Source organism: Bidens hawaiensis, unplaced genomic scaffold (genome assembly GCF_021521415.1).
Source record: "Bidens hawaiensis isolate Kalapana, Puna unplaced genomic scaffold, B.hawaiensis_p1.1 tig00031535_1, whole genome shotgun sequence".
In the NCBI taxonomy this organism is placed as follows: Eukaryota; Viridiplantae; Streptophyta; class Magnoliopsida; order Asterales; family Asteraceae; genus Bidens; species Bidens hawaiensis.
In genome coordinates this window covers 18,215-28,667 of record NW_027495341.1, presented here as the reverse complement: position 1 = coordinate 28,667, position 10,453 = coordinate 18,215, and the positions used below count along the sequence as shown (strand labels likewise).

General features: G+C 34.6%; 3 protein-coding genes across 3 annotated transcripts; 1 reads left to right on the top strand and 2 right to left on the bottom strand.

Moving 5' to 3' along the window:
* Positions 1–2,571: 2,571 nt before the first annotated feature.
* Positions 2,572–4,036, top strand: LOC143582368 (uncharacterized). Its single transcript, XM_077064952.1, has 3 exons — positions 2,572–2,767; positions 3,519–3,858; positions 3,934–4,036. Exons 1-3 carry the CDS (start codon positions 2,622–2,624, stop codon positions 3,997–3,999), a joined length of 552 nt encoding a protein of 183 aa, XP_076921067.1. The 5' UTR covers positions 2,572–2,621; the 3' UTR covers positions 4,000–4,036.
* Positions 4,037–4,132: 96 nt separating this feature from the next.
* LOC143582367 (low temperature-induced protein lt101.2-like) lies at positions 4,133–4,639 on the bottom strand. Its single transcript, XM_077064951.1, has 2 exons — positions 4,470–4,639; positions 4,133–4,394 (listed from the first exon to the last, which is right to left on the bottom strand). Exons 1-2 carry the CDS (start codon positions 4,548–4,550, stop codon positions 4,311–4,313), a joined length of 165 nt encoding a protein of 54 aa, XP_076921066.1. The 5' UTR covers positions 4,551–4,639; the 3' UTR covers positions 4,133–4,310.
* Positions 4,640–7,073: 2,434 nt separating this feature from the next.
* On the bottom strand, positions 7,074–9,138 carry LOC143582366 (putative RNA-binding protein ARP1). The gene is made up of 5 exons (XM_077064949.1): positions 8,938–9,138; positions 8,525–8,696; positions 8,242–8,429; positions 7,569–7,785; positions 7,074–7,120 (listed from the first exon to the last, which is right to left on the bottom strand). Exons 1-5 carry the CDS (start codon positions 9,127–9,129, stop codon positions 7,074–7,076), a joined length of 816 nt encoding a protein of 271 aa, XP_076921064.1. The 5' UTR covers positions 9,130–9,138.
* Positions 9,139–10,453: the final 1,315 nt, after the last annotated feature.

Here is a 10,453-nt window from a genome sequence, read left to right as displayed (position 1 = left end):
TTAAGAAGTGGAAATTTATCGCTATATGCAAATAGAATAATTTTCCTGTCCAGATTGGACTGGGTCGGAACAAGTCACAAGGATAAAATCAAAGTATAATGTCAGATTCATATTTCTTTTAAATCCAAGGTAGTCAGCAAATCAAGTTCATGTTTACTAAACTATAGTTTATTCAATTTAATCATCTATAAGACATGATCAAACAAATAATCTATAATCTATCAAATAATCAAATATTAAAAAGAAAAAGAATAGAGTAAAAGTTAAAATGAAACAAGTTGAATTCGGATGTTCCGGCAATTCGATAGTAAGGCACCACTAGGCATTTGTGTCTTTATTTGAGTTTCCTATTTAATTTGGTTTAGGGTCTCTGGTCATAGACTCTTTGTATTGTCAAGTTAATTTGTTGGTTCATATTAACTAAAATAGAATTGATCATAGTTTTTATTACACTCTTTGAAGAGGTATGCGTGTATGACCCTAATTCAGGAGTAAAGTCATAATAAAAAAAGCCGACCCGATCGCATGGCACATTAAGCTGGGACACAAGGGGCAAAAGGAATGTTTTCCTTTAACCAATAAAAGAAGATCTTGTCGCATTTCGTCACACCCTTTGCAGTAGGGGACCAATAATGTTTGGAGTGGCATCAACCATAATCTCTCCACTAGAAATACAAAGGTAGTAGAAGAACTTACGTATGTTCTAATTCCGACTCTATTAATACTCTTGCGCTTAATAAGTAGTTTCTGAAGAACAAAGTACCCATTCTCATGCTGGAGGGTGGTTAAAGAAGGAACCCCGTCCTATGATGAGGCTGATGGTGTTAGTTTATAGGTTTTTCGTTCCTGACTTCCTGAGGACAAGAAAACTGATAGAGGTCTTAATATCAAAGAGTTCGGATATCCATCAAGGTTGTCTGGGAATTACTTCTTCACTTGTTATTCTGCTTAATCCAAGTTCTTCTTGTTGTGTAATTAATTAATCTTGTCCCCCAAGGTTTTCATAGACCACTTACAAATAAAAATTTTGGTTGGTAAATTATTATTTCAGTCAGCCCAAAAAAATTGATTATGGCCCATCAAAACAATCACAGCCCAACAATCTATTACTCCACCGAATTAGTTTTGGTTCAACCCAAACCCGAAAAGCAAACCAACCCGCAAAACATGAGACAGCCAACTATCCGCTAGCTGACTCTAACCTAGAGGTGCACACCGAAACCGGTTAACCGGTTTTTAACAGGTTTCTAACCAGAAAGCTAACCGGTTACTAACCGGTTGGATCCTAACCGGTTACTAATCGATCCTAACCACCGGTTAGTAACCGGTTTATATTATTGATCTCAAAACCGGTTACTAACCGGTTAACCGATTTTTTAATCAATATTTTATTAAAAACCGGTTTTTAACAGACCGGTTAACCGATTTTTTTTTATTAATTTATCAAAACCGGTTAGTACCCGACCCGATTAACCGGTTATCTCCCGTAAAAAAAACCGGTTAGGAAATTAACCGGTTAACCGATTTGTGCACCTCTACTCTAACCCGTTACACAAATCTAGCTAGGCATGTGTATGAAATCAAAAAAACCAAATCAAAATAACCGAATCAAAATAAAAACTAACAGTCTGATTTATGTTTTCTTAAAAACCTAACTTTCGGTTCAGTTACAGTTTTATGTGTAAACAAAACCATGAAAACTGAACCAAACTAATATATTTTTATTTTTTAATTCAAGTTATGAGTTTAGAATAGTATAATATATTGTTTAATATATAGTTTAGCCAAATATTTTAACCGAAAAGATGTATAATAATCATATAACTACCGTCCGCTATGGGGCGCGTAAGGAGGGGGAATGGGGAGGAAGATCGCTGGGGGGCGCCGTCAGTGGGGGCGCGGAGGGGGGGGGGGGATTCAGGATGGTCGGCGCGGAGGGGCTTACTCTCTCAATCAATCAATTTCTTCTATGAAATCGATAGCCAGGTGTGAAGTCCACCAAATCAGAGCAAATATGAAATTTGACGAAGAAATCCGACGACGAAACAGACTCTTTAGTCTTAACCCACCGGAGCAAATCTTAGTCCACATCTGGCCGTCGTGGACTCTACATCGGCAGCTTCTCTGGCAATGTACCTCACGGATCTGGCAAGTACTTATGGTCCGACGGCTGTATGTACGAAGGCGAATGGAAATGCGGCAAAGCTTCCGGTAGGGGTAGGTTTTCGTGGAGGGGTTATGTAAAAGGGCTTCAATGCCCTCACCATAGAGGGGCGTTATATCTTGAGGCTTCGATGCCTTCTATGCTCATGCGACGCTGACGTGGCACTGTGGAGGGGCTTCGAAGCTCTCCACCATACCGGATAGCCTAAATAACAATAAAAATTTATTACAAAGTTCATAATATTTGCTACCTTCTTTTTTCAGCCTAAAATTTTGAAACCAAAATGACAAATCTGAAAAAATCAAACCAAATCCAAACCAAAAAAAAACTAAACAGAATAGGTTGGTTTTAACTCAAAATCAAACCGCACAGAATCGAACCGAACCGATCGAAGCATTTACGAGTGTGTGATATAAAATATGCAAGTCTTATCACAACCTGGTAACACCAACCAACAATGGAAGCATCAGTGGTGAAGCTGAAACCTATTGAAGCCACACCGGAGACCTTCAAAGACTACGGACAGGTGGTTCAGGCGTCGGCGGACGGTGACGAGTTCGGCCCTCACGACGCACAACTCGACCTGTCCAAAGGCACTCCAAGGTTATTATCTCTCTCTGTTGATTTTAAGGTTTTTATTCGTTGTAATTAATGATTGATATTAATTGGTACGATTATTGATTACATAATTTTATAATTGTTACTTAGGTTTCATGGTTAATTCGTTGTTAGGTGATTTTTGTTACTGAGGGTGTTATAGTCATCATTTTGTAATAGAAGTGTGCACGGTTTTTGAAAACCATTTTCGGTTTAGGTTCGGTTTTGCCATTTAAGATTAAAAAATTTGGCCGATTTGCCAAAAATTAATCAGTGGGTGGCCGATCCCCGATTAATTAGTGGCCGATTTTTGCAACACCGGAAATAATAAGTTTGGCCCTAAATCGTTTTGTAATAATTATTAACTAATGGATTATTGTGCATATGGCCTAAAATATTTGAGTTACATATGTTTAAATGACTTAAAAGTTAAAACAGAAAATAAAAATGAAAATCTATAAATTTGGTTTGTTTCGGTTTTTCCAGTTTTTATACATGTAAAATGAAAACCGAAACTTGAGTTTGGTTCTTGCAGAAACATAAAATCAAACCATTGGCTTTTGTTTTGGTTTGGTTCGGATCGTTTTTTTTGTTTTCATGCACGACCCCCCCCCCCTATTTTGCAATTAGGGTTTGTTAGATTCTACCCTAAATACGAGCTCGTATTGTTTTGTTGTTATGTAAATTGAGCTAGTAAATACAGTTTTACATTTACATATTATTATTATTATTTTAAAAACTCGAAACTATAATTTAGGTTTTATATTATGCATCTACAAGATCGAGCTCTCAAGTTTTCGAAAATAACGCATCATGCAAGTGTGACTCAATGCCTTGGTTCAATTAGCGGGGATGTTTGGTACCTTGGCGTTGCAAAGGCGTCAATCGTGGATCCAAATGCAGAAGAAGTAAAGGGTGAAAATGTTTTGAAATCGGGCAGTGGTCACTGGTTCGTGCCTCCAACTGTTGACAGCGTTCGGATGTTTAAAATCACTGGGCCGAAGTTTCTGAAACTGAACCGTGGGACTTGGCATGCTGGTCCATTGTTTAAGCCGGACACCATGGATTTCTACAATTTGGAACTCAGCAATACTAATGTAAGACATGTTTGGAAGACGTTGATTATGTTTCATTTGCAAATTAACTAATGACCCAAATTCATCTTTGTGCAGGTGGTTGATCATACATCTCATGATTTCGAGAAGGAAAACGCGACTGTGTTTGTGATAGACGAGTAATTGCAAATGAGATTGTCACCTTGAATTCAATTGTTTATATCTAATAAGGATTGAAACAAAACAAACTTACATGTTGGTTTATGCAGGTAAAATTAGCTTAAATCGTAAAACAGGTCGATTCGAGTCTACTTAAATTATACAACAGATCAAAACGGAACGCAACCAAATAGGTATTTTTTTTCGTCATTTTAAAATAAGAGATAAATATACATTAAATAATTCGTTACAGGATCATACATCATTTGGAAACAACAGAAAACATTCAAGTTCTTGGATCACTACCATTTTCAAAGGCATTACATTCCGAATCGCTACACAACCAAAACATAGATTGCGTATATAATCCCAGGAACGTACCCCAAAAACGTCAGCAATAAGCATATCCAGAACTCGATCTGCATTTCAAACAGATGCATTTAGTTTCGAAATGAAAGTATATAAATAGAATTGAAAGAGGATTGAACACTTACACCACAACCATATCGAAGAAAGACGCCGATAGGAGGCAAGATGATTGCAAGTATGATCTCCACAAATGTTTCGGCACCCATGGTTGATCCTGTTTTCCTCCTGTTGTTATTGAAACTTGCAGGCAGAAACAAAGGGGAAGGAACGTTTGCCTTAACCGATTTCAAACATCAACCAACTGTTTGTTGGAAACCAAAAGAATATGTGCATCATGTTTGTCTCATTAATATGAGGCTGCCACGTGGATATACCAAACAACTGAATCAGCTATTTTTATTTTTTTATTTTTTATAACTGAGTTTTTCATTTAATCCGAACTAAACTTATAATTGAGGGTAACAGTTTTTTTGAAGGTTTTGATATTCAATAAAAGCAAACATGTGAAGAAAATATAAATACTCACTAATTAATAAAGTATAGGTGAGATCCGATACAAATAAAATTAACTTGTTAAACATACAAATAAGTAGTGTAATTACACTTTTGAACTAGAGTAATTATGTTATAAAAAATAAATAGTGTAACGATAATTACCCAAGTTCAAAAGTTATAGAGTATTAATAATTATTCTAGTGTCAACATAAGTACTTTAGTTATTTGTACATTTCTCACGATAAAATGCATTTTTATTTGATCCAAACACAATAAAGTAGCATCTTATAAAATAAATTTTTGTTTCTCAAGCAAAACATTTCAAGATAATGTATATAGGGGTGTTTATAGTTCGGTTTAAAACAATTAATGATACGGTTTCCCAATCCGTTATTTTTTTTTCAGTCGGTCGGCTTTCAAAATATTTATAAATCGTAATGAACGATTCCGTTTGTTGTTTATGCCGAACCATAAGATGTTCCTGCATCAATAGCACTTGTATATCCTTCCGTAATTAAACTGAATCTTACTTCCAAAGTATTGCTTACATTTTACCTTTATTTGTTATACTAACAACTTTAACTTGTAATATATGTAATAGCACTAGGTTCTTTTCACAACAAGATTTTCTTTCTGACAAATGTTGGCATAGGTTAGTCATTAGTGCCTCTAGTGCACACAAGCTTATATTAAAAGAAAAATGGACCGATTAAAGATCTGTGAAAAGGAAAGAAAGACTAGAAGGACTGAGGCAGCAGTAAAAAAAATGGCAGGCATTGTATGATAAGAAACTTCAAGATAAGCATTGGTTTGGAGTCTGTTTTATTGAGGCTTCTTTATTGTCTTATTGTTTGTCTGTTGTAAGATCTAAAGTTGAAAGCGACTTGAGATTGCGGTATGAAACTATGGTTTTATTGTGTAATCTTGCCGCTTGCTTCTTTTAAAATTTTGGATATCTTGTTGTTTTAAGCTTTTTTTAATGTATTTTTAGAGAACTTATATTTTGAGCAGCTTGCTTGTCTTATGAAATCAGTTTTGTACAGTTTGTTTTATTTATTTCATGTCTTGGGTTAGATAACTTGTATAAAGGCCCAATTAGCCCAAACTGCTATTAATGGTTTGTATGGTTTGGTTTCAAATTTCAGTTGATTGGTTTGGGTTTATAATAATAATAATAATAAAGAATTGTTGCTAACAGTTTAGTTGACGGCCTGACTTAATAAGTATTAACGGCTAAAACTGGACCGTCAACACCTCTAAATGTGTGTGTATAGGGAAGAGGGTCAAATAAAAACCACTAATATACATTAAAACTTCGCAAAAAACAGTTTTAAACAAGATACTATTTTTTTCTTGCTTTTTATATGTTATTAATCTTTATAGAAAAAAAAAAGCTATATACAGTTAACGAGATAAATATATGTAGCTCGTAAGCTACAAATATATACCTTGAATGAAATACATATTTGTAACTTCATGTTTGGTTACAAGTTTTATAAATATCGTATCATTTGTCTCGCTCATTTTTATAAATAAATAAATAGATAAGACTTTTTTATTTTGTCTAAAAGCTTGAATTTACCGAACCGACTTCCAAAATAATGAAAAGCCAAACGTTTGTAATTGTTCAAATTTTAATCAAACATAATTGACCTAGTGACCTATATTTACCCCTACAAGTATTGTTCACCTTTCTAATGCTCATCAGCATTCACCTTGTCTAACCAAAGTATGTTCATGTTTTTAAAATCAAATGCTCTAACATTAATACTAAATAATAAATAGAAGTGTATAGTCGTAGATCAACTTGAATATTGTTAGTTAACACTGAATCGGTTCTACAATTTTAGAGTGTCGCGGTTATGTATAACCCATATATATCTGTTTATAAACAATATATCAAAGTATCCAAATCTTTACAGTTCTAATAAGTTAGGATTTTACGTCAAAATCGCAAATGTAAGATCAAATTTTAATGGGTACTTATTACAACAACTCCTATTTAAAAAATTATGTTGCATTCAATGTTTGATGGAGTATGATAGACAGAGAATGATGACAAACGAATGAATCTAATATATGCCTGAAGGACGAGAATATAATTAATCAATTAATAACAATAAAGTTAAAATTAAATTGAAAAAAAAATGATGTAAATTAGAGGAAACAAAAAATAGTTGGTCATTGCAGATGAGATAAAATAACTTTGGCCACTCTAACCCCCTTCTCTTTAGTTATTTGCCACTTTTAGCCACACTTGTTCCTCTTCCCTCAACTGTACCTATTCAACATGCAAACAAACTGTACTTGTATCATTAGTTGTTCCCAAACCACTCATAGTACAACTATCAAATAAAGTGTTTATATAAGATTTAACATTAGGCATACTGTAGGGACCAAGATGCAATTATTAAAAGCATGAGCATGTGATTCTGTCACAACCTTACTGGCAAATGGTCAAAAACATTATGTCAAAAGGAGCATATTTTCATGTGAGATTAACTTATTTTAATAATCATTTCCATATTTTATAATTTATAAAAATATATCCATTGTCTATACAATATTATTCTTTAGCCATTAAATCATAATTTTACATTCTAAACAATATGTATATATCAATATATCATATATGACATGTGTAAAAATAATTGTGCCAAATATATTTAAGATATGAAACACAAAATCAAGTAGTAAATCGGTTATAAAATTAAAATATTAATATATACCTTGAGCTGGAGCAATTTGTGTAGGCTTTGAGAGAATAGCAGGAACTGTAGCTATTGGGCCAACAGAAGTTGGTGCACAAAAGAAGTGGGCCGGTAAGCCCATTGCTTGAGAAGGATGATATTGAAACATTGGGTACGTTGGCATCGCAGGTCCACTAGGATACATATGCGAGTAGTGTCCTCCACTAATGTAGGCCCCACCAGTATACCCAAATTTCTGCATAATTAAAAATATTCATTTTTATTTTTACATTTATTTTAGTTATTTGTGTTTTGAATAATCAGATTTCAATCTTGCTTACACAAAATTAAAAGTTTGATGAAATCAAATAAAGTATATATGAAATTATATAATATAAAAAACTATTTGAAAATTTAGTTAAAAGGGAAATTGATTGTTACATAATTGGCTTTTTAAATAAAACACCTACAAAATTGAAGTTTTAGTTCAACTAATTAATAGTACATATAGTCAATATTAACCAGTTACTTTCTTTTTTTCCTATTAATCACAATAGTGACATGTGCGTAAAGGACAATTTAAGATGATAAAAAAACAATTTTGCTCTTTAAAGTTTAAAGTTTAAACTCTTAAAAATTAAGATAAAAAGATAATTCATCATTTACAAGTGTATTATAATATAATATAGATATATCGTGTCAATCCACTTACATGATTGTAGCCGCCATTTGTTGTAGCTGTAGCCATGTGTGCCGCCGCAGCGTAGCCGTAGTAAGGCGCGGCCGCCTGGTGGTTGTACGGTGACACCGGTATTGACGGATAGTACCATTGCACGTGGCTTGGAGGCTGTGGTGACGTCATCGCACCAGCCGATCTCGGTCCCACAATCACATTAGGCCCTACACAATAATCAAATCCACAAATTAAATCACACATTCACACCAAATGTACTGTTACATTAAAAAAATAATAATAACACAAAACCAAAACCTACCGGATTGCTGGTGCGGCACTAGCTGAGGTGGCGGCGATGGCGGCACGAAGGTTAACGTCCGCTGATGACGTCCACCGAGTGACGCTAGGTTACAATTCGCACGACGGCCGTTAATAACTGGCGCTGGATCCTCACACGCCTTCTTAGCCGATTCGTGCTCTTTAAACGTAACCTAATGCGCACAATAGCAGTAACAGAAATTTAAAGTTAGTTAACTACTTAACAAACTATATAACAAGTAGTTAACGGACTGGTTTTCATTTGTACCACCTAAATGTAAACGAAGTTAGAACGATGTAATATAATGTAAATTAGTTAATAATATTTTTTTATAAATAATGTGGTTGATAAAAGAGGTGTCTGTTATATTATTATTATTATTATTATTAGAAGAAGAAGAACAAGATGCATACGAATCCATAGTCTTTGGATCGGCCTGTTGATTTATCGAAGATGATTACAGCTTCGAGAATATCGCCATACTTCTCGAAGTGATCTCTCACGGCTTCCTTCTGCGTCTCCCAGGCTAATCCTCCGACAAAGACTTTGGTCAACGTAGTGTCGCCGAACGGGCCTACGGTTCCGGCATTGGTCATCATGGTCATGGTTTGATTCAATTCTGCTATATTGATTTGAAAGAGTGAATTGAAATGGAATTGAGTGTGTATTTAATGTGTTGTGTGAGAGAGAGAAGACAGCTAGATGAAGATGGTGATGACTGGTAAACCTGATGGGCTTAGATGTCAATCTTTTTCTTTTTATGTTTATGATGATGCATAAATAAATAATGATTACAATGTCACATGAAGTATTGGTGTTACTTTTTAAAAATATTGGATATACCGATGTTACTTAGCTGTGATATACGAAAATAAGTCATGAAAAGGTAGTATCATCATAGAGGTGTAAGTATCGGTTAGCTGGTTTCGAAAATATCGGTTACTAATCATAACCGGTTAAAGTTAAACGGTCAGTGTCAGTCATTGTTTGTGACTATTTATGGTACCTAACTCTTTTTTTTGATTGAAAAATAAAAACCGTTTTAACCGGTTAGGTTTGTTTTAAAATTGGTAAACTTTATTGACCTATTGAACTAAAGTAATTAACCTTTGGAAATTAACCGGAACTGGTTCCTAACCGGTTCTAATGTGAGAATTTCTAAACGGTCGCTAACGTACGGTTAATATTGGTTACAAACCAGTTTCTACTATATCGGTTTCGGTTTTGGTTCGGTTTCAACCCGGTTAACTGGTTAGGATTTGCAGCTCTATTGTGACATACTATGTCACATTACTTCGAATTTTACTACCTGAAATTGTAATTGGGAATGATGATATTTACTTTTTGTCCTTTACATTGTTACCACTTTCGGTGATTGTACTTTACCTTTAAAAATACCAAGAAACGTCATTTGTGTTCAAAATACTTTTCGGTGGACAGCTACTGAAAAGTTCATCGACTGAAAAGCACATAAAGAACGTTTTCTGGCATTTTTAAAGGTAAACGAGAGCCCCGTTAGTGAAAAGGGAAACCAATGAAAAGTTATTTTTAACATAAAGGACATTTTGTAACATTTTTAAAGGCGAAGGACTAAAGGATAACCATTAAAAATGGTAAAAACGTAAAGAATGAAACATGTAGGTAGTGTTTGGTATGCAGGAATGATAGGGGGAATTGAATGACTCTTTGCGTAAGAATGAAAAAATTGGGGTTTGGTTGCTCAATGGATAATGGAATCATCCATCACACATGGAATCACATTCCATCAAACCCATTCCTTCCCACCCTTCTCTTTTTTTTTTCATTCCATTCCTCCTTTACCCTACTTTTTCAACAATACCACCTAATAACCACCACCACAACTACCATCGGCACCACCACCACTTCCATTGTCGCCACCACCACCGCCAACGTTACCACCGCCACCGC